Source organism: Neodiprion virginianus, chromosome 2 (genome assembly GCF_021901495.1).
Source record: "Neodiprion virginianus isolate iyNeoVirg1 chromosome 2, iyNeoVirg1.1, whole genome shotgun sequence".
Classification (NCBI taxonomy): domain Eukaryota; kingdom Metazoa; phylum Arthropoda; class Insecta; order Hymenoptera; family Diprionidae; genus Neodiprion; species Neodiprion virginianus.
This window is the reverse complement of record NC_060878.1, coordinates 39,078,905-39,104,523: the sequence shown is the minus strand read 5'-3', so window position 1 is coordinate 39,104,523 and position 25,619 is coordinate 39,078,905. Positions and strand designations below refer to the sequence as shown.

Sequence of the window (25,619 nt, the reverse complement as noted above, 5' to 3'; positions counted from 1 at the left end):
TTAAATTTCATTCAAATTTTATACGATATTTGCTCCGATGACCCTGCGAGCATAACGGTAGCGGAAAAACAACCCCATTCAAATCAGACTCGTGGACTTTATTGGGTCACGAGCAAAGCTCCTCTTGTCGGTGCATTTTGAATAAAGCCCTGCAGCGTGCTTTGATCAATGTGACATCGAAATTTATTCGATTTGTGCGAAAAATAAAGAATATACGAACAATCGTATAAATACCGATGCGAGCAGTGCTTGTCTACGTACGCAGAATGGAAAGCCACATGTGAAATCGAAATATAACATATTCCGAAATGAGTATTGGAAAAATATGGAAACCACGCTGCAGACAGAAAGAGTGCAAAGAATTGGCTGTGGGATGAGTAATCAAGATAAATTTCCGATGTCCGTGACACTGTTCGATCGTAATTTGTATGTTCAATTTCAAAGCGATTTTAATCCCATTGCACATATAATATTGGTTTCATCTCTTCCGTCGTTTTCGCGCAACGCTGTCAGCAGCAGCGTCGAACTTTTAATTAGAATGTTATTTGTTCCAACAAACCCGTTGACGCAAGCATGCGAAGACAAAAATATACCCAAATATATTGTAACTATTAATCGAACTCTCGAAATCGAAATGAAAAATTTACCGTCGACTTTTGCGTAATCAAAGTCTTTTATCGCAATTCAAGTGTCATTTCAACAAGCAGCTTGAGTATATTAGACACCTGCACTCAAACAAACATCAATCGCTAGTTTAATCACATTCGAACAACTGTCCGTGATGAAGCGAATGAAATAAATTCATCATGATTCGTGGATAACTTTGCTACCAAAAATATGTTCGCCACTCAGCAATCGTTCGGTAAAGCTTTGACAGAATTTTCGAACCGGTACACGGAGAGGGATTAATTGCGGAACAAATTTTAGCAAGACCAGTTTCAAGGGTCTGCGCCCATACCTAAGCACCTGTTCACAATAGTTTGAAAAGTTAAGGTAGCAACTAGATGCTCGACAAATATCGCGAAAAGCATCGTGATGAAGCGGTGCTTGACTCACAGAGGGACAAGATGATAACGGCGAAGAAAGTATTTTCCGAGGCAAACGGTGCACCTGGCTTTTCGAATCGCTCCTCTCGTACAATGGAGAAACTCACGGCAGCTCCTTAAGCAAAGAAAAGAAGTTTTCCGCCGTGTTTAAGCTGGCGATACACGAAGCAGTCCGTACCCAGGCTCTTGGGACGTGTACATTTCAGCCGGAGAAAACTCGAATCACCGACCGCATCGACTCACTCACACAAATCTTATCTCGAGTTCTTTATATTCCGTGTGAATGTCTGTTCCTACTCCCGTATTTGTGCGGAGAATTCAGGGGAATAGCTTCGGTCGCCTTCGAGAAATGTCGATGGTGCGGATTACCTCGTGTCGTAATTACTGCGTTCATTTCGTTTGGTTTTTCAAATGAGAAAACGATAATTCGCTCATTTTTTGAGGGATAAGCCATGACAGGCGGGTTTTGGAAATTTGTGTTACATTATTTTTCCATTCACCATGAAATTGCTACTTTGTCGTGCTCGATGAGAGTCGAAGAAATTAACCGACTGTAGTGAATAAAAGTTAAGGGAAAGAAACGAAATCAGCGCCCACAAGTTGTGTGAAGTTGTAGAAAGAGGAAATAAGCCCGTTTTAGTTTCACCCCTTAATATTAATATTTAGTGGTTCCTCAATGCAATTTTCTATTTTTCATTTAATTGATATTGGAAAATAATTTGAGTTATTTCTGAATTTTGTAGCTCAGTAGCGAGGCAATGTACGTGAATGTCCGATAAATATTTTTGTACGGAATTGAATGCTAATAAATAATTTTTCGATAACTAAGCTTTTTCAAAAGTTATTCAAGGTTCATTTTTTTCGAGATTAACACCGAAAATACTGGACTTGTCACAAAATATTGTGGATTTATTTTGTAAAGCATTTCGACCGCTATGAAATCATTTTATTCAATCAATTTTCAACGTAAGAAAATTTATTTTTTGCTGAGAAAAAGGTGCTTTCAGAGTGGAATTACACATATTGCACAGTATTACTTGTAATAATTACAAAATAAATTTGCTTAAGTTGAAACTGAATTGAATGACATGATCTCATAGCGGTTGAAATGCTTTAGAACAAAATTCCACAATATTTTGTGATAAGTCCAATATTTTCGCTTGTAAGAAAGTGAAGTTTCACACGATTTAACGTTAACTTTACTTTACCCTTAAGTAACTGTTGAAAAAGTTTATTCATGAAAAAGTTATAACGGACATTTTTTAAAGAGAATTCAATTTCCGACAAAATTCAGAAATAACAAAACTTATTTTCCAACGTTAATCAATTGGAAAGTGGAAAATTGCCTTCAGGAACCACTAAATATTAATATTAAGGGTTCAAATTGAAAGGGGCGTCTTATTTTCTCTTCCTATAACTCTTAAACGAGTGACTTTGAAAAAAAGGTTGTCGATTTTTTTTTTTTTTCGACCAGTCTAATATATATATATATATACCTATCTTATATTTATATACGTATCAGAGGTACGGAATGTCATCAAGAGCTCGCGGGATGCTGGCGTGTACACAACCCGCAGCTTCTATAATTACAAACTGAGATCTAATTAGCTCCGGAGAACTGCAGGCTTCTTATCCAATGATTGAGGGTGTTTTCATCGAGCAGATGCCGACGACTTGACGAATCACTCCATTCACGTTTAATTATACCTGCAGGCCGGTGCGGTAATTAGAAAGCTAGGATAATTGAGCAACACGGATCCTGATTATATTCGAAGCTGACAGACTGAGCTCAGATATTGCGAATAGCGGGAACATCCGGAGGTGTCGTGGGTGAAAATCTATACGCTGGAATCCGAATTCCCAAAGGCCAAGATTTTTCCTGTTGTTTTGTCAAGCTCGGTCGAAATTCCTCCCTTGCTTTCCGTCAATCGATGCAAGGTAAAACCAAGCTGGGAAAACTTCAGATGACTCACCTCGCCGTGCATGATGAGGACTGGAATCGAGGCCGTCAGAATGACCGCCCACGCGATACATATTGCGAAAAATGCGTGGGCCTCTGTTCGCACGGACATCGAGGCTATGGGGTGAACCACGGCGAGATACCTGAAATCAGGGCGAAAGTCTGATTAGAATATTGTTCGAGGCGATCGAAGATCGAAGCTCCGGTAACAGAGCGAGCGGCTAATTTCAGCGCGGAGAAAAGAATTTTTACGAATATTTTTGCGTGAAAGTTGTTACGATAGAATTGCGAGGTATCATAAAAGTCCGTACTTTATCGGCTGTCAAAGCTGAAACTTGAAAGAATATATCAAAGAAATTTCAAGCTTCTTCACAACGGTCGGTAGAGGAAAAAAGTATAATAATTCCGATGCTAGACAATTTTTTACCCCTTGAAACAATAAGCTTCCCTTTTTTTGTGCATTGGGATGTAAATTGGATATGAATTTTTTGTAATAACGTCAAATTAGGGAAAGACTTATGTTCAGGGCTGACTACCCTTTGTTTAAGGCAGGAATATCACTTTGTACGCACATATAAATCGAGAGACTTCGATAAATTTCAGTCAACTCGATACTATCTAATCATAATTGTGTGAATGGAAATAAATTACTGACGTTGATGAATTTTTCACCAAAATGTAGTTACAAAACTTCACCAGAGATAATCCGTGTTATTTCATACTTTTCAATTGTAGTCACATATCCTGAATTTCGCAAAATCTTACTGATCTGCAATCTTTGAACCGTCGTATCTTTTTCTCCACGTGCATTGATAAATGTGTACGAAACGAAATAAATACGCGTAACACAGCGTCTCGGAGTTGACAAGAATTCGCGCATGAATTCCTGATACGCATAAGGGGTAGAAAAAAAAACTGGCTGAGTTTGGCAGAGAGCTGTGTCGCAATTCGCTACAGCACTCGTCGGAATTCCGACAAAAAAGAGAAAAAAAACAAGTATCTCAGTAACTCGCGTCAAGTGTTTATATTAATCGAGCATAAAGAAAATGCGTAGAACTTTACGCGGCTTATGGAATAAAACATTCGTACCGGAGTTCTTGATGCGAATTCTTATCAGAAACGTAGATATTCTACCGCGATTTTTTTACACTCGTGGAAAAGTACAAACGTTGGTATTTCATAATGCACGGACAGATAGAAAAAAAAGGGTGGAAGGGAGGAAGGTAGGGTGATGCAGGGGGAGGGGAGGGAGGGCGGGAATAACTCACGGCATTATTCCACCCCATCATGTAACCGAAAATTTTATTGTGAAAGAATTCTTTGTTGTTTTAAAATTTCAGCTGAGTAAACCGCTCAATTCCGAATCACCTTAAACGTGGAATAATTGGATAAATAGAGATTGGGTCGGGGGTAAACTCTCATGGCTAATTAGTATCCTTCCGCAATCTCTGCACTCCGAAACTCATCCCTGGATCCCGTCGTTTCATGCTCCGCCATTCCCATAATTATAACGATCGAGAAAGTCTTCGAATTATATCCGATTAATTTCCACCCAATGCCTAATTGCGAGCTGATTCAACAGCTCGGATTACCACGCAATTAACTCAGATATTTTTCAGAATTATATCGCAGAACAGTGACTCTCAGTCACGTTAGCTGCAAAAAAAAGATAAATAAATTAAAAAAAATTACTCGACTACTGGAGTTTCGAAATGCAGAAGTAGAAACTCCGCCGCTCCGTCAAACCCTCGAGACTTGAATTCTCGGTACCTGAGCTTTGAACTCGGGCGTCGCGAACGTAAAACCGTTGCAGCTTTCACGACGAATATATGCGGGATACAAATCTGACGCTATCCGTCTCCTAGATGCAGAAACGGAGCGAATAAACGCGAAATACGACAATGACGTACTTCTTTGCTCAATTTGTTTTACGGCTTGTACCATCAACAGCTCTGACGCCTCTGCATGTTTCAGACTTATTCCTTTCAATCATAAATCCAATTCTATTCACAGTCCGGACTATCGCGTCTTACGGTCCGTCGTTAAGATACAATTAGGGGAATTTCCTCTATACCGTATTCCCGTCTGTATTATATTACAAGTTCAAATGTCTGAATGAGTTTTGGAAAAAGCTTGCGCCCTGTTCAGCCGTTTCGTAACGAGAAAATGGCGAGGAAAATTATTTATAAAAGTTTATTTTTAACCGCGATAAGATGCCGTGACGCGAAGTACCTACTCGAAGTATCGGTTATTAAGATACGAGACAACTTCTTATCACACGCACCGTTTAGTGTATTAGATTATAGATACACGCGCGTGCATGTATAGCATGTACATACAATGTCATCCTGTGATAAAAACTTGTCCCTCGTTTCACGCTCTAGGAATTGCTGATGAGAAAACTACTCAGCGCCAGAACCTTTTAGCGGATTATACGACATTTTTTTATACCGCTATCACGATTTTTTTTTCCCTTCTACTTCGTGTCAGATCCGTGTTTGTGTTCATGCGTATTATTCGATTTGACTGTGGGCGAAACTGTCGCGGTCATTGTACCAATGTGAAAAGATCAAAGCTTCGCGAGAATCGTGAATGCCAGAATTTTTCCAGCGTTGTGGTTTAATTGCAAAGAAATAAAGATAGGAAATTGAAAATATACAGAGGTGTCAATGACGACTCTCCGATAAAATCGTTTAGATATTTGTCAAACTAATATAGTCGGGTTCTTTCAAAGCGCCAGCATAAATACATGAATGATCGATCAATGAACTACACAACATATCGTACAAAATTTCTTACCGATACTCTGAATTGATTGAATATCAATTTATCATGTTGTTTAGCCAGCTTGTTTAACGATCCTACAAGTGTTTGACGGTAGAAATAAAAAAGCCTACTTCACACGCTGATGTGTTAAAAGTCCCCCTCCCCCCAAATGGTAATCCATCACAATATATGTCTACAATATTTGATCTCGGGTCAACTTTTTCACACACTTTCAAAATCGAATTTCAACCTGACAAGAAAAAAAGCACGCTCGGTTTCATTTTTTATTTTTAATCAAAACTTTGGACGAAAAGTTTGACACAATTGCCGTACAGAAAAATCGTTCAACTCACCTATCGAGACTCATGAGGACCAGAGTGTAAACACTGGCGCAGGCAGTGACGATGATTAAATACTGAACAACTTTGCACCACAAATTTCCAAAGGGCCAGAAAGGCAGGACGTAGTCTGTCGCGGTGAACGGTACACAAAATATCACAAATAACAAATCGGCAATAGCGAGATTGATTATCAGCAAATTTGTCGTAGATCGCATCCCGGGATTTGCCGCAACGACAATAACGACTAGAAAATTTCCAAGGAGTCCGACGATCCCGATGACGCCGAATAGGAGCGGCACGACGACCGAGACGATATTGTGGAGCAGCTGATGGTCGAATCCGAACCCAAAATCGTCGGGGCTCGACTGATTGAAGGTGCAAACGGTAGCGTTCGAAGTGTTGCAAATGCCGTCCATTTTGGTGAACTTTATGGAACTGATTGTATATTTAGAAGAACTTCGTACGCCGTTTATTCACCGATACTTTCTCCTAGCTTTTAGTCGAATTATTCGCAAAGTTTCGCTAGCTTCTGATCATCAAGGCCTCTGCGTTGTCCCACGATCTTTTTCTTTTTTTTTTTTCCACAAAATTTCACGGGAATTACAGCTCTCTCATCGTTTACCCTTCACTTTTACACATTTTTTTCATCTCTGCACTGACGAACGCTACGATCATCCGATTCCTGCAAGCCTTCACTATTTTACGCTCTTGACTGTCGGAGATTCTTGAGATCGGAAGGCGATCCGTGAGCGATAAGCCGGTCTTCCTGTTCGCCATTTTCGGCCTGACTTCATCTCCTCTCTCTCTCACACCTTATAGACTTATTTGACTTTGGGTTGGACAGCCGCAAAACAGCGAGAAAACGGTGACTGGAACAGAGCAAATCGACATGAAACTGAACGAAGCGACGGCGATATCGCGTCCGGTTTTCTGCCGGGTTAAAAGCTCGCCGCTCTCAGCATCGTGTGCACAGAATCCCAAACTTCACGGCGAAGCAAATTTTTTCCAGCTAATTCCAACCCCTTCGTGAAAATCGCGGAGAGCTTTCATCGCCTCGACAGCCACGGTTTTGTTTTTCCAGTCACGTAGCTTCGGTTCGACGTGTTTTACTTTCGATCTGTTTCATTGAGGATAAAACGTTTCTCTTGTCCTTTTTTCATAAACATCGAGGAGAGTCGAAAGTCCACTTGAATAACTTATCGTTAGGTCCGAACGTCGTCAAACTTTTTTATGCTTGCTCGAGTGAATTATGTCAGTAGAATTTCCTGCATCAGCTTAAATTCCGAGGATGAACGAATCGTTACGACTTTCTCATGAATCTTCGTTCGTCGCTATTTTGAACTCAGTTTTTTTCCTGCAGCGAAAACGTTTCGGCGTAACCGCCACGTTGTTTGGAACCGTCAGATTCCACACAGAGAATTAAAGAACTTGGGCACATCGATTGGCCAATTTGATAAAGCGTCGTTTATTACAGGGTCCGACTACTCCTGGTTGATTTATGCTTTTCGATAGGAGCGGACACGTTGACAGCGTCGTATAATCATCCCCGCGAAGTGCGATCTTGGTCGTTCAGGTTGCGTGGTTAATGTTCAACGCGACAGCGCGTGAAACGGGCACGTTAATCAAACGCGAGGTGTTTTCGGGCGGCCAGCATCAGAGCTTTTCCATTCTTACCACTAAACTCGGGGGGCTGATTGGTCACGTGTTCGTTTTTGAAACGATCACGACGTCACTGGGACCGCTGAATTGGAGTTACGTCGCTGACGATGGATGCGACGCGACTGTCGGAGATTTAACCGGCGATACCAAGTAGCGAGATCAACGTTTGAGCCGGCGCGCGTTTCGACCGAGTGACTGAAGCGCGTGCGTCGATTTTGAAAAGCGGAACACCACTCGTCGGTAAAAGCTCGCCGCCGCTTTCAGGAACTGGTCGTCGGTAAGGCAGAGTTCTGTCATCCCTCGATCGATACTAGTCCAGCTTTTATCCACGCCAGTCCTATTCTAAAGCAGTGAGATCAAAGTTTGATCTGGCGCGCGTTTCGCCCGAACGACTGAAGCAGAATACCACTCGTCGGATGAAAGCTCGTTGCCACTTTCGTGAATTGTTCGTCGGTAAAGCAGTCTTTTTTCGTCCCTCGATCAATACTAATCGAGCTTTTACCCAGGCCAGTCCCAATCTAGGCATAGTTGTTCTCGGAATCAGTGTTATTATCGACCGGAAGTAATTACCACTTTCACAGGACACTAGCTGTATTCTTCTGGTAATCTAACACAAGCCGCAGCTTACCTGGGGAAAAAAATTTTCTCCTATTTGTTTAAGCGACTCACTAGTTGCCTATGAAGCTTTTCGCGTTTTTTTTTTCATGCATTAAGTGTAGTGATTAATTGTTCGATCAAATGATCCAACATAAAAAAAAAATGTAATCATCAGTGTTATTAAAACTTTGGAGGAATGATCGAAGATGAAATCACTGACCGATAAATTCGTTTGTGAAAATTAACAAGCTCTTTTTAACATGATCTAAAACTCGCTGTTGTACATACCGCAATGAAAGTTGAAAATTAGTCCGACTCCTAAGTGATGCTAATTGCGGTTTGATACTTCGATGCAGCGTGAATTTTAATGGTAATTTATTAATATACTTTGGCTCTACAATTGTAAATTAAAAAAGGGGTTGGATTTTTGATGAGATAAGTGAACCTCCGGAGAGGAATGAGTAAGATTTCCCAGAGTCAAACTCGGAACGAGTACAAGAAAATCGGCCGTGACCGATACTCGGTTATTTGGAGTATCGAGGTGGTTTCTTTTTCAGTTTTTTGCCCAGAACGTAGAGACGTAATTGCGAAGCGACCGTTGGCCGGGCTGCTGCAACGGCGGTGTGACGTTATCCAGTATCCAATAAAATATCGCTTTCAATCAATGCTGGGCGAGCAATCCAATTTATCCTCCGGCACTGCGAGCCTTTGAACCGATTCTCCAGATCGGTAATTCTTCGTTTTAAACCGCGTAAGCAATTCACCCTCAACTTTTGCCGACTAAACCGCACTTCCCACGTCTGCATTCCACCCACATACACACACAGAGAGAGGGAGAGAGAGAGACGTGTGCACATGTAACGCATATAGATTCGCCGGCGTAGTTCACTCAACCAGCTCTTTATATCTGGGTATAAAAATTGAGTTATTTTAATGGATACCGCGGTGGAAAGTTCACAGTTTTATTACACCCTTTGATGGGATCGGGGTTTCAACCGTCTAGTCAATGAATATATGTCTTTCTGTCGTCAGGCACAAGGTCCAAGTCGGTAACCATGATCCCAACGGGAGAAAAAACTCGTTAGGAAACTTGAAGGAATGAAATTTCACCGTTATTATCCGAAAAATAGCGACTGATCCGACCGCCGTGCATCGCACAAAGCCCTTTGGAAAGCTTCGATTCTTCCTTAACAATTGACCGGATATTTCTTTGCCACTTCACGCTTGATTGACGTCTGTGACGTGTAATTTTTGAATCGTATCAAGATTTGAAGCCCCTGTTAGAATTTTCACACTTAACCGCGATTGATGCATGTATGGTAGTTTAGAGCGTTGGACAAAAAACCTTGCGGGATAAAACTTACCGATGAATTTTAAAATTCAGCTCAAGTTGTACAAATCGTTGGTTGCATTTCGAAAACCCTCTTTCCCAACTGACGATTTATACGCGAAAGATTGGAGTACTGTGGGTATTTTTTTTTTTCATGCAGAACAAAATTTTGAGAAATATACGAATGGATTTCTGCAAAACGAGCAGTTTTCTTGTCGTTTCGCAGTCCGATGTTTAATGGAATTTTCAGGGCGCAGTAACAGCGTCACGTTCAAAGTTCGAGAATCGTCAGCTCGTTCCACCTGCCTGTTAACGGAATAGTTATTCGGTATTCTAGGGTTGACGTTGCGAATATACTACCACGGAGAAACTATACCTACCCTTCTCATCCCACGAACAGATAGATTGGCATTTGGGATTATCGAGCTCCGATCTGCAGATATCCTGTCGTTTCCGTTTTACTGCTGCCCGTTGGAAGTTATAGTAGTAATAAAAAACAGCAGATTACTTTTCGCCATAGCGGATATAAATTTCGGCTCCCTTGTCTCCGCAGCAGCAGAAGCGGCAGAAACGGGAGGGCAAAAACCAACTCACCGCAGAATTGTAATTAATAATAATTAATTGTCGTCTCAAATCATATATATATATATATATATATCTTCAGACAGTGCAAAAAGACAAAGACGAAAGTATAATAATTAAGAAAAAAATAAATAAATAAATAAAACATGGTCAAAGATGAAAACATAGGGCAAAAACTCACGGGAATGGAGCGGGAAGTGAAAAGAGAAAACAACAGATTGAAAAAAAAAACATCGCCGGCGCAAAAACCGACGATTCATTTCCGTGCACCTTCATTTTCGGAGATTATTTTGTTAACCTCGAGTCGAGGGATGGGAGCGACCTGGGTTTACCGGCATGGTGAATACAAGGAGGGCTGCGGAATAAGGACAAAGAGGACTTTTTGCGGACTTAAATGGAGCTCTAATGCAGCGAGGATCCCCTGTATACCTTGACATGAATAAAAGCTTCTTCTTTACGTTGAATTACTAATTACGAGATCGTTACTCGAATAAGTATATTTCAGCTCTGCGATGAAATGCTGCCACAGAATTACGTACAGCGTGTTCAAAATCGCGTCCGACAATGATTTGAGGAAAAAAATCTCACGGCCAATTTGTTAGCTCGACCTCCGGAAACGAAATTGACCCGGAAACGTCGACGACAGATTTTATCCACTTTTCAACGGCTGTAAAACTTGACGCTGTTTTTTTTTTCAACCCAGAAGTCATAGTTCACAGTCCCACAGGTGTAGTAAACTCGTCTGAGCTATGCCCAAGACGCGGAAACGATCCTTGCAGGACCAGCGGCCTTATTTTCTTTTATTTCCTTCAGGTCCTTTGCTTCTCTTCCTTCTTCTTCTTCTTCTTCTTCTTCTTCTTGTTCGTTTTGTTTTTTCGCCATTTACGCGCAGTTTTACGACTGTCACGTTGCGGTAAAGTATCGACGATCGACTGGGGCGCGATTTCACCTGGTTTGCGTATCACTCTGTTCTTTCATCCACTACACATAGTCTGCGAACTTTTACACGCTCCATCAACGCATTTATTACCTTCGCCGTCGCCGTTCCCAGATCATCTCTTCGTCGACTCGTACCAACACGTATTTAAACTTTGAAAAACTTGAGTTATGTGCCTGATACTTACCACCCTCCATCAGATCGATAACGCGACGTCGAAGAAACGGCTCCCTCACCTACATCAGGCACCCCTAGTTACACACAAGGTACTATCTTTAGACGATAAAGCTTTGTTGACGACGGGGAGAGTAAAGGTGAAGTAAAATTCTTCGCGTGCTTTCACAGTCGTTCGACTCGCTCGGGGAGGAACGGGACAATTTCTTTGAAGTTGGCAGTACGCCACGTAAGTTTTGTTGGAACTGAACAAACGACAAAAAAACCAAGAAAAACGAGCTAGCGAACACGATTCTTGTATGATGAAATATTAGTTCTTTGTTTGTATTTGACGATAGTTCGAACTGTAATTCTGGAAAAAAACGACTGATTTTTGTGCTGCACACAGGACGCGTGACTAAATTTTTCACGGTTATAAAATGTTGGGGTCCCAGCGTGCACTGGAAAACTCGTAATTATTGTGGCAGCGAGTATATAAGGGTTGACCAGCTCGTGGAAAGACTTAAGTTCCGTGTGTAAAGCTCGGAAATGTTCCCCGTCCGCTGGGCAAACTTAATCCATATTGGATTTGTAAATCCAGATGTGGTCTCGGGGATGAAAAATTTTCCCACGTCGGCGTCGTTTCAACGGCAATCTTCCGGGCTGCGAAATAACCAGCCCTAAACGCGATTCAGCCTCGTCATGGCGGATTTAATACGTCGTGATACCGACAAACAAATCCCATTTACGCAAATCCCTGACACCTTTGTTCATGTTTGAGCTTGCGGTAGATAATTGACATATCACGTTATACAGACAAGGGTTCAAGACGAAAACATTTACGGTAAGTATTCAAAATGTTTCTTACTTATTACTTTGTGAAGCCACTCTTCCATTTCGATCTAGTTTTTAGACCGTCTTCGTTGACTTCCGTCGGCAGAGGTTCATTCGTGTGTGAACGAGATATTGCAACTTATCAGCATTGCACAATGTATTTTATTACTCAAAATCGAAGGTTAAACTGCCTAAAAATAATATTAGCTGGACAACAAAACAGTTAGTAAAACGTTAAATAGCAGTATTCTGACTTGAGGAAATTAGCATCGTATAACATCGAGTATTTACGTTTCGATTAAACCTAATTGCAGACTTTTGATATAATTATAAATAGAAATTTATAAAAGGCACAAATTTCAGCGCCGAAGCTTAACAAAATTCCTTACTGCCTTCCAGTCACCCGATCGACTATGGCTTGCGTGAAAACTCTTTGTGCCAAATTTTTGGCAAAGTTTGTTATCTTGTCGGTAAACCCGTTCGACTGTGGAGCTGGCTGACCGTAACCCGGCTGTCCATAGCCAGGCTGCCCGTAGCCCGGTTGTCCGTAACCTGGCTGGCCATAACCCGGTTGTCCATAGCCTGGCTGTCCGTAACCCGGCTGTCCGTAACCCGGCTGTCCGTAACCCGGTTGCCCGTAACCCGGTTGACCATATCCTGGTTGCCCATAACCTGGTCGCCCGGGACCCGGTGGTCTGTAACCCTGATTGGGATAGTTGGAATTGTATCCTTGGCCTTGGGAAGGCAAGGGTCCTGGATTGTTGGGATATCCGCCGGACGGATACCCGCTGTTAACGTTGCTGCCTGACGTTCTTCTCACCGCTGTGTCACCGCCAGGATATCCCGACGAACCGGATCCTGGATAACCGGAAGAACCTGAACTAGGATAACCGGATGAACTGGACCTGGGATAACCAGAGGATCCAGAGCTGGGATAACCTGAGGAACCCGAGCTAGGATAACCTGAGGAACCCGAGCTAGGATAACCTGAAGAACCCGAGCTAGGATAACCTGAGGAACCCGACCTAGGATAACCTGAGGAACCCGAGCTAGGATAACCTGAGGAACCCGAGCTAGGATACCCAGATGAACTGGAACTGGGATAACCGGAGGAACCGTAACTGGGATAACCCAAGTTTGCATTGCTGCCAGAGGTTCTTGTGGCTCCCGATTGTGCGGAAGGGTATCCGGAGGATCCAGAGCTAGGATACCCGGAGGAACTGGAAGATGGATAGCCGGATCCAGAAGGGTAGCCTGAGGCTGAAGACTGGCGTGGATAACCGGAGCTGGATCCAGAGTCCGCCGATGCAGATCCACTCTGGCGTTTCGAGATGCTGTTAACTTCCCCAGTGCCATCTTCTGCAAGAATTTCACCCTCTGTCTCCAAATTACCAAATAATTCCTCGATTTCTAGCCCCTGTAATGCCATGCAAAGTCCAACACCCTTCCTCGCGTCTCACTTCGACAGGTGATTATATTTGTTTTTATTTCTGCGAAATGTTTGTTAAAATGAACACCGAATTTGCAAAGCTTCGCCGAATCTGCAGTTCGCTCGAGGCCGTGACATGCTTCTCTTCAATTCGCGAATGCGGCATTTCAACTTTCGCTGAGTTGGATAATTGTTAAATTGGTTAGCCTTGTTATGTTGCCTTCTTTGCGTGTAGGCATTCTCTTAAAAATTATCATGCACCATAGTTTGATCATGCGATAGCGCCAGTATTCGCGAGTTATAAAAGCTCTTGGATTGTTTAAAAATGAATACCGTAGTAAACGTATGATAAACACATATACAAAGAATTGTAAGCTGTACAAAAGTGGGAAATAGAACGTGACATGAAACGTTGAAAGCCGTTTCACTCATCGTATTTCGACAATGCAACGTTATACCCTTTGTTTGTTATTTTTCTTTTTTTTTATTATTCGCTTAAGAATTTTAAGAATACAGGTACACATATTTAGGGTAAGTAATATCCACGGTAATATCAAAAATATTTATGACACTTGTAGAACGAGTTGAAAAAAAAAATTGGCGGCACTATGTTTCTCCTTTCACGTCATTATATAAATTCAGGAACTGTAGCAAAAATAAGTACCTTCGCGAATTCGACCTTAGTTTTTAAAGTTAACCTACATAACTAACGGGTTAATGTGTGTAAAAAAAATTGCGTTATCACGACCGCGAATTTCACTGATCATTGTCACAAGTGCGACTGGCTTCTCATATTTATGCATATTGTTCGTTCGGCTGTTTTCAGCGGCCCATTTTACCGCCCGATCGATACAAAAAAAGGGGTCGCTCGATCAGCCAGAAAAGGTCCAGACTCTGTTTCCCCGACTGTCCGTCCCAGTGTGGGTCGTATAGTGGTTGGCACCACCCCCGTAAGAATTGCCTCCGTATCCGAAATTCCTGCTGGGAGTCGGTTGAGGCACGTATCTTCCCCTGCCTCCGTCTCCGTATATCCGATTCCGGTTCCCCGAGTATCCGGTCGTCCTTCCGAACGAGAATGTCCTCGGCGGTGGTGTAGGTATGTTGCGAGATGGGTACGACCCTCGACCCCCGGTTCCTCTCCGTGGAACAATATCTAAGGAACGGTATTGACGGATGCCGGTAATCAGGTTTGCATTACGACAATGGCGTCTCTTCTTAAATAATCGAATTCAAGCGCACCTTTTCAAGCTTGAGAAATATCATACTCCGCAAAAATTACATGCCTTGTATTTCATCGAAGAAAAATTGTCTTGTTTTTTGTTTGTCTTAGTCTGCTACCAATTCGTATCGACAGTTAAAAATTTCAAAGAATTTGGTGAACAATTATTCTCTTCGCAGAATTTTGCTGACTATTTTCAAAACGGTTCGTTAGCGAGTCTGTTTCTACGGTTTCATATCTGCGTATTTGAGAGCGGTATAATTAATTCAAAACGATATTTGTTGTAGATTTATCGAAACGATTGGATGAGCAAATACGTGGAAGCGAATGTATCGGGTCAGATCTAGACATTAAGAGATACGGTGAGGAAATTCCAAGTAGATTCGTAATTACGCCACTATCGTAAATATTTGTTTCCGTTTAAAAAACGACCCGAGGTCAAAGTTCAGACGTTCGATAAACTTGTGGAGATATAAAATACTACGTTTCAGACTTCGTGTGCAACAGATTATATTATTGATCGGTAACATCCTGGATAAAGGCGAAAAAATTTTTTGTATGGGATTTACACAGAACAACGATAATTTTGTATCTGGCCATTCAGGACCCACGTGTCTCGTTATTTAATTTATGTACGATAATAAAAAATACACGAATATAAATATGCATGCACCCATTACAATATACATATGTATATACATTTCATATTTACGTTTGATTATATTATTATACTGTATGCTTGTCGTAAATCTATATATATTCTCCTTCTTGCCATCATTATAATCACTACCATGTTTCGTCGTCAGTACTGTAATCATGTTATAATAATCTACGGCATAATGTGAGTGAAAAAAAAAGACTAACGAAAACAGAAAGAAAGTCATCCTAACAGCTTTTTCATAAATAGACGGTTAACTGTTTTTAATACAATTTTTTTCTCCAACGTAAGAAGCTATGTTATGCAAGATATTAACAGTTAGTACAAATACGAATAACAAACTACAAAATAGAAGCTCACCAGGATATATCTATGAATGAATTTCACGCAGCTACGTGAATTATAGAACAAAGATCGATTCGATTCGCTTTCTTTCCCTTTCTTCTCACAAACGTTTAAAAGGTACAAACGAACCTCTGTACTTGTGAAGACGAAACAGTAAACATACGGATAAAAATTTACATAAGGCACGGAAGCACTGATGTTTCCTATATCGTCATGGCTTCAATTGAACATATTGTTACAAAGGGTGAAATCACCAGTTTTGCCCCCTTTTTAATGATCTAGTAGTCATCATAGATAAAAGACGTTTATAAACCTCTTATGTCTTTCAAAAGAATAAGGTTGCTGCGTCAACCAATATTATTGTAAAAACAGTTTATCTCGAGACTTTAAAAGGAGAGCTTCGTCACAAAATAAATCCTTTTCCTCTCTTAATTTTCCGCTTTGTAACAATATATATAAAATACTCGTACGCAAGATGAATCGCGACGGAGCAGTGAAATTCACAATCTCAAGCTACAAACGACGTTCTAAATTATATTAACAATTTCAATGGTATTTAAAGGTAATTGACAAATCATAGTTCGGCTAGATTACAAGCAATCGGTAAATTAAATTACACATCACAGCGTAGATCGTAACTTTAAGTAGAATCGAACAACCTTACGAGAGTGAACTGCGACTTCTTTCATGAAAATCACGAAACTCGAAGATGACACGACGAAATCGTGTCGACCCCCTTGAACTGCAGAAGGAGAGACAAGGGACGGTATACGTAAGAGAGTTTCGAACAGTGGTTTTATATTCGCGGGACGGTTGGAAATTCCGCGAGGGATTCGAATCAAAGGATGCAAAGAATGGTTGATTTCAATCGAACCCCGATCCTTTGCCACGCGAATTGAATAATCATGGGGAATTTTAACTTTTCAAATATCCAACGGCCAATGTAAAATTTGCAACTCTCAGAGAGTGTAAAATTTAAAAAGTATCTACGAAAAAAAGAATGAACCAAAGAGAAAGACCAACGTGTAATAAAGGTAGTATATAAAAAGCACATCGTGCGTGTTCATGAAAAACTCTACTTTCGTTTCCTTGACTCGTTACGGTTTCACCGTAAACCGCGTATCAAACACAAGATTACGAAAAATATTTAGCGATCACAGCGAATGAAATAAGGACAAGCGAGACGGTCGGCGAAGCTACGGAACATCCGTTCTTCCTGCGGTACCCGGTATTCGAATCGTAAGTACTGTATCCACGGTTCTGATTAATGTTCGGATAGTTTTGGTGTCCGGGATATTGCTGGACCGGGTAATTTCCCGGCTGTGGATAGCCGCTCGGGTAGTTTGACTGGGGGTAGTTTGACTGGGGGTAGTTTGACTGGGGGTAGTTGGACTGGGGGTAGTTGGACTGAGGGTAGCTGGTCTGCCCGGGTATCGGCATCCGGTTCACAGTCGGGTAGGGAGGGTAGCCGAGGTTCGTGTTTCCGGTCGAGGAGCCGCTGTTCGAGGGATATGCGGGGTAGCCAAGGTTGGTGGACCCGGAACCGGAAGCTGGCCGGTTGCTCGGTGGATCGGGGGGGTAGCCCAGGTTGGTCGCGGAGTTGACGGGGTAGTTTTGACCCGGGGGTGGAATCGGGGGCGCGTTCGCGTTGGAGTAAGGATTTTGGGGGTACGAGGGGTTCGCGTTCGACGAAACTACGGGCGGCGAATCTTGGCGATTGTTCGATTGCGAGGGCTGTCCATTCACTATCGAGACTCCGGCCGAATCGTATCCTGAAAATATTATGGGGATGGTTGATGCGAGATTCCTCCCTCCTGGCGCTGCACTACAGCCGGATTATTATATCGTTAGACATGCAAGCCAAGCCGCCGATCATTCGAGGGTTACGGTGATTGCGGTGCGGGTGGTGGATATTTTCGTGTCAGGATGAAGCGGTTATCTTTCACTTCGCATTGGTTAATTTTTGCGATAATTTTCGTTGAAGCAAAGTGATTGTTACCATCGTCCGTGAGATAATACGCGATTGATGTGTTCTTAGAGTGAAGACTGATGGCGATTACGTTCGGAATTCGACAATTCTGTTTCTGATCAAGCTCTTGAAAAAATTATATGGGAATACAGGTCTCGTAATCTGTTCGTTTCGAACGAAATCGCCCGGCAGTGTGTTAAAGTGTTAGGCTTGCGCGAGTAGAATTACGTGAAAATGTCAAAGTCGGTGACACAGTGAGGGATGGTGGTTAAGTGCGAGTTGATCGTTTTAGGTGTGATTGAGAGGGAGATAGGCGACGCGCATCGCTTTCAGATGGGTCAAACACCGTTACGGTGAAAATTACAGCCATGCTAAAGTCAGTTGTGTCAGAAACTTTGAACCAAAGCTACCAAAATACGGGATGGATAACGAAGATAATCAGATTCAATCATGACGTCGTATTTTTAGAACGTACATTGCGCCCACGATTATCGTATCGTTTTAGTTTTTTTCTTCTTTTATGTATATATTTCACCGTTTGATGTGGGTTACTTATTTACTGCAGTGTCACGATAAAACTTGCAGATCGTTGACTTTACACTGCAATCGTTATTTAGCAATAATTGGTCATGCGAATACGCGATATAGAGCGGTGAATAAATTTTATATCAAATATCATTCGCGAAAACTTTTGTTCTGTATCTATCCCATATCTTATTTTCTGTGTATATACAGTAAATGTGATTGATTAGAATCGTGAAACGAAAAGAAACCATATCTCCAGAAGAAAATAAAACCTCAGAAAATGTGTGACTAATTTCTACTAAATGTACAAACTTATGTGCAGAACAGAGTGATGAGAATAAAATATTCAATTACCGAGAGTGGGCAGTGTTGTTGAATTTTGAATAAATCAGTCAACAAAGGAATAACGTGAAACGAATTGAAATTAGGAATGTTTCAACTCGTTTGAAATTGTAAAATTTCTGCGAAATCATACATCTTCTTTTTACGACACATAGCAAAAAGGCGCATTTCTAGATTTTTACGCTGCTCATTCTCGTAACAATAAACAGTATTTTTCTCTGCTTGGAAAATATTTACACACGCTTTTCCGTGCCAGTCTCTAATTTAGGTGTAAAAGTGAGTGCGTACAAAAATATTAGACTTTCAAATCAACGCCTATTCGTCAAAGTAAAACGAGAGACCTGGCACATTGCAGTTTGGACTACAGAAATTACATACGCCTAAAAAAATAAAATCAATTTCGAAGGATAAGTGAATCGATTGAATTCGCAAGCTTACCTTGTCCTCCCAGCGTGCTTACGCAGGTTGGTCTGCCATTTTCTGTCCTGCAATATTGACCAGCCGGACAAACGAGTGAGGTGCAGCTTTCGCCTGTATGAAAGGACAAAAGTGTAAGTGTACGGTATTCGATTTCAAGCCAGTCGATAGCGTATGATTTTTATTTTTGCAATCGAGCACGGACTTCGATTTCTTTTCTTTTCCCGGAGTCGGTCGATTACTCACTTGAACCAGACGACCGTTTACACGTTGGGAATCGTCCGCAAGTATCACCCTGCCTATCGTTGTATCCGCAGTCTTTATTTTCCATGACGCACTCTTCGTTGCTCCGGCAGCCGATGTCCTTGCACGTTCTTCCAAATTCTGCAAGGTGCGAAAGACAATGAATTTCAATAAATTTGATCCGCGAACTTGGATAGAGACGGTGAGAAAAGTGATGTATAAAAGTTTTGACCACTGAACTTGACGGTGGTTCGTATAGATTCAAAAAATTCCCGGCCATCGACTCTGTGTTAACAAATCTCCAAGGAGAATAAATTGGGGTATGACTTTTTTCTGCCGCAAGCGGTTTATTCAGTGACGTCAATCATTCGGTGCGTATGCAGGCTGTTGACTCATGCAGCTCAGCCAGGAAATTGCGGACAGATATGTAATTACTCTCGGTAAAACCGACCTCGCTAATCTAAATAAACGTGACGAAGCTGCATTCAACGACTACATACTTTTCCTTGTACGCGAATGAAGAAACGGAAAAATAAGTGTTTTACCGTAAATACGTTGTATACAGATGCGGATTACTCGCGTGCAGACATCTCGCTATCACACGACGCAATAAAATTACACGGCTACGTCGATCCCTCCGACTATGGGCTACTATTATTCTTACGTAATCGAGAATCAGAAAGCCGGATCAACACCAGCGTCAATGTAGGTGTGGGTAAAGCGCGCGATTAATGGAAAGAGCCATAGTCACGTAGCGTTCGGCACGAAGAGATCACTTGATTACGACCTTGTTTCAATATTGAAGAATTTTTTTGATCAATGTTTTAAAAATTTTTTCCCCACGCAATAAGAGATTCGCTGTGATACACACCGTCGGTCAATTTTTAATGCGGCCACATCGGTAGGCACGGCAACAAAACGTGTACGCACCCACATGGACTTTTAATTAACGTTGCGACCTTGTTCGACAATCACTCGAATGCAACCGAACCTGAAGCTGTTTTTGCAGATTTGGAACGGAGTCCCAGTTTTATTCTACACGTATTCATTTTTCTGAAATATTAATCATGTACCAACTTTTTTCAAATCAGATTTTTTTAAAATTCATTTTTGTTAGTTTATACGCATCAATTCTGAATTCAAACCTACTGCTTTAATGTTACGATATTCATACATCTGTGAGTTATATTCATGCTGACGATTAATTTTCTTGTCAATTCACCTCGCAATTCCGCAACTCTTTACTTTTATACCGCCTCGATTGTTCGATCGCATTTTGCGAATTGACAATTTTCAATCTATCCCGGGAAATACGCAGGCGGTCGGTGTAATAATTGAAAATTGACGAGGTCCTCTGGATATATGGGATTATGATTAGCTGCATTATCCCATTATGGCTGGGCAAACAGGGTATAACCTGATCGCACCCTCGATCGATCATATATTTTTAGAAACCGACACTCGCGCTGCTTCCGTCGCCGATCTAATTGCAAGTGCATCAGGCGCGGTGCGCAAAACCAAGTAATTGTCCTTCAAGCCTGGAAATCACCACGAATACAAAGAAATTATGGAGAACAATTCGGAAAATTTATTCTCCATAGATGATTTTCAATTCGCGATTCGTTGTCCACGTGACTGTACGACAAAATATCTCACGAACCATTATCAAACCAGCAAAAACAATTTGACAATGAAAAATCCGTGCTGTAAATAATGAATAAAGAATTCAGGTTTCTCAAATTCTAAGTCCAAGATGTTATCGCTTGTATTCAATATTGGTAATTAATTAGCCACGGATATGTGTTAATTAAACGAATCGATCGCGTCGAGCAGCTGTGACAAAAGTTTTAAACGCAATTATACATAGCTAACTCAAGCGACACGATCCATGGGGTTAATCAATAGACCGGCCGCTATACGCTACTAAAAATCACACATTCGTGTCAAAGTTCGGGGAAATATTTGAAAGGTTATTAAGTAAGAGTTCATTTTACAATTCATATAAACTGTTCAGAAAATCATACGATTCTCATTTCGTCAATTATAATTACATATTCGCACTCCGGAATTCTTTTGAAGGCATTAAACTGCGAAATGGAGACCAGGAAGTTTCAAGTATTTAATTTGCACTTAAATTTCCGTCCGCCTCGTGATTGAAACAGACCGATTCAAAGGTCGTAACAATTGAAGCATAAAAGCGTTAATAAAATCGAATCAAATCGTCCGCAAAATGGATTGCAAAACGGTGTTGTCAAACAACTCAAACACTGACGATATGTTATTTCATGTTCAATGCGACTACGTATATTTTCTTCGTAATTTGAAGCCGCAGAAAGATACGGGCGACCAAAACTGTGCAATATTTCCCTCTCAATCGCCAAGCCAAAATACGGCGAATGTTTCTTGTTAGAAATTTAATGACGTATATTGCAACGTCAGATACTTACTGTTGTACGGAGCGGCGCCTACCAGTGACGTAATCAGGAGCACCGCGACGCCACATAGCGTCGAACGAAGCATTTTTCCTGGCTGAAACAAAGAAAAGAAAGAATTTCAGCCAAGTGAGAGAGTTGCGAGTTGTTTTCTTATCATATCGAGTACGGAGCCTGAGACTTTTGTACAACAATTATCGAAATTTCGTTGCTCAAAATTGTTCGCGGAGTTACAATTCAGCGAATGAAACGATCCAAAATTGCAAAATGTGCGGTATGTGAGTGAATGTTCATTTCCTTTTCAACTATGCGCTGATTCATCGAATTTATTGAGTCAACTATTGCAATGTTTGTCTTTTGTTGACGACCACTTAGACTTGCGAGTGTCTAACAATAAGAGAATAAAACGTGACGATAAATTTTTCATTAATTGATCCGCGGGATCCTTAGCCCTGATTTTATACAATATAGGAGCGTATATTTAACCGAGAGGATAAATAAAGTCTTGACACTAAATACTGGAATTGAATAATGGGACGATTATAATCAACGTAGGAACGGGATTTTTGTTCAGAACACATTCCCACAGCTAAGCGAAATTATTTTAGTCAGCAAATTCCTCCAGCTAAAAGTTAAATGGAATGCTCGAAACGGCTGAATCGATAATTGCGAGTCTTTATTTTCCTTTAAAAAACAGGTCCTGCTCACCCGACGACCGAGTAGTCGAAAGTAGCTGTTCGGTAATGAGCATCAGCGTCTAAAGAACTGTTTTGACTTTTTCGTAACAGTATTTCAGAGGTCTCCAGCCACGTTTTAATAGATAAGGATAAACATTGGTAAAACAACGATCCAGAGAAGCGACTTGGTCTGATCCAGTAGTTCTATAAACGCGTTATTAAATTCTACCACGAAACTCATGCGAGGTACGTACGACGAGACAGAAAATGATAGCGATAAGAAATAAGAGAAGAGAAGTAACTCGATTCGAGCGTCTCTGGCGAGCTTGACTGACCTCAAAAATTCAAGAGAAGTGGAACTGTACTGGTAAGTATTTAGCAACTGATGTTCCTGCGAGGAAATTCTCGTTTTATAACGAATGTATGCACGTAGTCATACGGATAAGTGGGTGATTACAATATATTGAAACGGTGGACGATATAGTCTAAGAAATGGATAAACAAAGGAATCCAATCGCGGTCAAGACGACTGACCGTTGTCCCAGAGTAACGTAACCCACCTATTGCGTACCATGATTCGGTGTGAATATTACTGCAACGACGTAATGAACATACCTTAAGTCCTACTGTAGAAAAGCATGGGGAATTTAAACCGTGGATGTAAGGTTACGAACTGCGTTGGACGCGGTTAATAATAGATAAAGAAGTTCGACTCGAGGTCGAATCGTGAACGCTGCGTATATTAATTAGAAATAGAAAAAGTAAAGAAGACCTAGTGCTCGCGGTAGTATAACTGGAAGCAAACAGAAACTCAGGTGAGAACGATAATCAGTCTAATCGATGACTTCCGTGGCACGACGACGTTAAAATACAAGAGTAATGGTTCTATAAATAATAATGATGGGATACACACGCCGGACTCACGTGACGATATGTGAAGGGTAAAAAACCGAAAAGTCAAAGAATGATTGAAAAAACACGCACATATCGCTATGTCATGTTTTTGTAACCTAGCGATGAACCGGCACGTTGCACAACGATTTTGACCAGAGTGTTTTTTTTTGTTGTTACATTTCGTTGAGCCGCGCCATTAGCAGCGGGAAAACGAAGATAAAATTTATAGAAATTATCGCAAACTGTCGTCAAAGTCCAGATACGTACATAATGGACGCGGTTACGGGGTCAAAGTTTGAAAACAAAATATTCTAGCACGTCGGACCGAAAATATTTTAGTTAGTCATGTTCTATGGCGCAGGATTAGAATGAGACGATCGATATCCAGCTTTGGTCTAGTTTCGTTAATATATGTTGATTGATATTTATCAGTGAACAATTTGTGTGTATCGTACGTTTCTTTATAAAGTTTAACCAATTTCCGAAAATTTTTCAAAGTCTAACCGGTCATCAGAAGTTTGACAACATCTGATAAATCGGTTTGTGTTCGCAACCAAATTTTTTTTCCCTTCCTCTCCTTTTTGTTTTCGTCTCTTTGTGGCCGGAACAAAAGTTGTGTTTTACAATTAGCCAGATTTCACGGTCAAGGTTAAACCAGCTTCTAAAAAACACGGGAAAACTGTGGATGAATAAATGAATGCAAAACGAACGAAATGCAATATGAACAATCTCAACATCTGGTGAAAATTTTACGTCGCAGAATGTGAAAAATTATTGTGTTCCCGCCGTTGAAAGTATACCAGCTTTTGCTGTTACACGACGAGAGACTTGAGAGAATACAATGGGATAGAAATCAGTCTGTTTTCATGATTAAACCAAAACCACATGCAGCGATTGATCGTTGAATGTTTTCGGGAAATAGTTTAACGTCGACACGATACAGTCGCAATTTATCAGGGTTATTTAAACCGCGTGTTTTTCAGAAATAAGCACAATGATAACTCACCGTGCGTTGAGAGCGCGATCTATCCTTTACCAATGTTACTGTGACACTGAGGTCTGAAACGGCTCACGGTATCCAATATGGCTGAAATGTGAGAGCGAGCGAATATCCGACCGTAGAGAGAGAGAGAAAGAGAGAACGAGAGAGAGAGAGAGAGAGAGAGAGACCGACGCCGCGACGCCGAGGAACGTAACCGGCGGCCAAAGTGCGACGGAGAAGAAGCCTGCGGTTTTGAAGGGAGCGAGAGAGACGGATAAAGACTATCATAGAAATAAGACGAGGGAGAATGAGAGAGAGAGAGAGAGTGAGAGAGGAGAGGAGAGGAGAGGAGAGAGGCGAATCGAACCGGCTGCGACGCGGCGCGAACTCTGAGCATGCGGAGTTGCGAGAGGCGAAGAGAAACGAGGGGAGATCACGAAACGGGAAGAGTGAAGGTCTGGAAGAGGCAAGGACGTCGGTAGAACTAGCCTAGCTATGGGAGAGAAGGAGAAAAAAAAATAGAGAGAGAGAGAGAGCGAAAGAGAGAGAGAGAGAGAGAGAGAACAAGAGGCGAACTTGGGCACAGAAGAGAACGGCGGAGTTTCGAAGACGTCACGATTGTGACGTGCTGAAAAGTTAGCCGATCACATCATTAACTGCGGAGAAGTCATTGAGCGCGCGTAAGGAGGGGGGGAGGAATGTTCCAGATGCAATTATACTAGTTTTGTTGGATATTTTTGTCAACGACGTGATGCAAACCGTTTTTATTGTACGTTGTTTGAAGAAATAAATTATTATTGATGAAGAGAAAATTTTATTTGTTATTCTTGTAGGTACGATACATCTGTTTTATCTACGTGGGATTGATACGCGCGATGGATTTTGTTATTCCTCGTTTAAATATTTCCTACACCCCAATTGTTATACCCTCCGTTTCATCACTCAACAGTATTTTTAGGTATAATTATTTGATCCCTCAGACGTGTAGAAGAAACACCCCGTCAAGGGATGATTGTTATTTTCAGTGGTACATTCTCGCAATTGTTTTCGTTTCATTTGAGGATCGTATTAATAGAACTCATTAGTTGGAGTACGCCGTTTCTGAAGCAGCGAGAATTTATTTTAGAAAAGTTGTTGCATTATTTCATAGCGAAACTGTGCATCGAACGTCCGTTTCTTGAGTGGCAATATCGGCGTGAAAGTTTCTACATGGATGAAGCAAATTGGGTTCTAATTTCTCAACATCAAAAACCTTGCGGTATGATATGTTTGTCTGCGAATA

General features: G+C 41.3%; 2 protein-coding genes across 7 annotated transcripts in view; both read right to left on the bottom strand.

The window, feature by feature from the left end:
- Window positions 1–7,884, bottom strand: part of LOC124298934 (allatostatin-A receptor) — a 32,634-nt gene extending 24,750 nt beyond the window's left edge. For all 3 annotated transcript variants that reach the window (XM_046751622.1, XM_046751620.1, XM_046751623.1), the window contains exons 1-2: window positions 6,126–7,884; window positions 3,020–3,149 (exon numbers count right to left, since the gene is read on the bottom strand). In XM_046751622.1, coding sequence (XP_046607578.1) covers window positions 3,020–3,149; window positions 6,126–6,529 — 534 coding nt within the window. In that variant the 5' untranslated portion in view covers window positions 6,530–7,884. The remainder of the gene's footprint in view (window positions 1–3,019; window positions 3,150–6,125) is intronic.
- A 4,463-nt stretch (window positions 7,885–12,347) lies between these two features.
- Window positions 12,348–24,519, bottom strand: LOC124298932 (pro-resilin). Of its 4 annotated transcripts, XM_046751619.1 has the most exons (6): window positions 24,362–24,519; window positions 21,800–21,881; window positions 19,356–19,493; window positions 19,131–19,223; window positions 13,265–13,582; window positions 12,348–13,216 (listed from the first exon to the last, which is right to left on the bottom strand). In XM_046751619.1, exons 2-6 carry the CDS (start codon window positions 21,870–21,872, stop codon window positions 12,591–12,593), a joined length of 1,248 nt encoding a protein of 415 aa, XP_046607575.1. In that variant the 5' UTR covers window positions 21,873–21,881; window positions 24,362–24,519; the 3' UTR covers window positions 12,348–12,590. The 4 variants fall into 4 exon arrangements, with proteins under 4 accessions (XP_046607575.1, XP_046607572.1, XP_046607574.1 ...); XM_046751616.1 differs by having other exon boundaries at window positions 12,348–13,582; XM_046751618.1 differs by having other exon boundaries at window positions 12,348–13,564.
- Window positions 24,520–25,619: the final 1,100 nt, after the last annotated feature.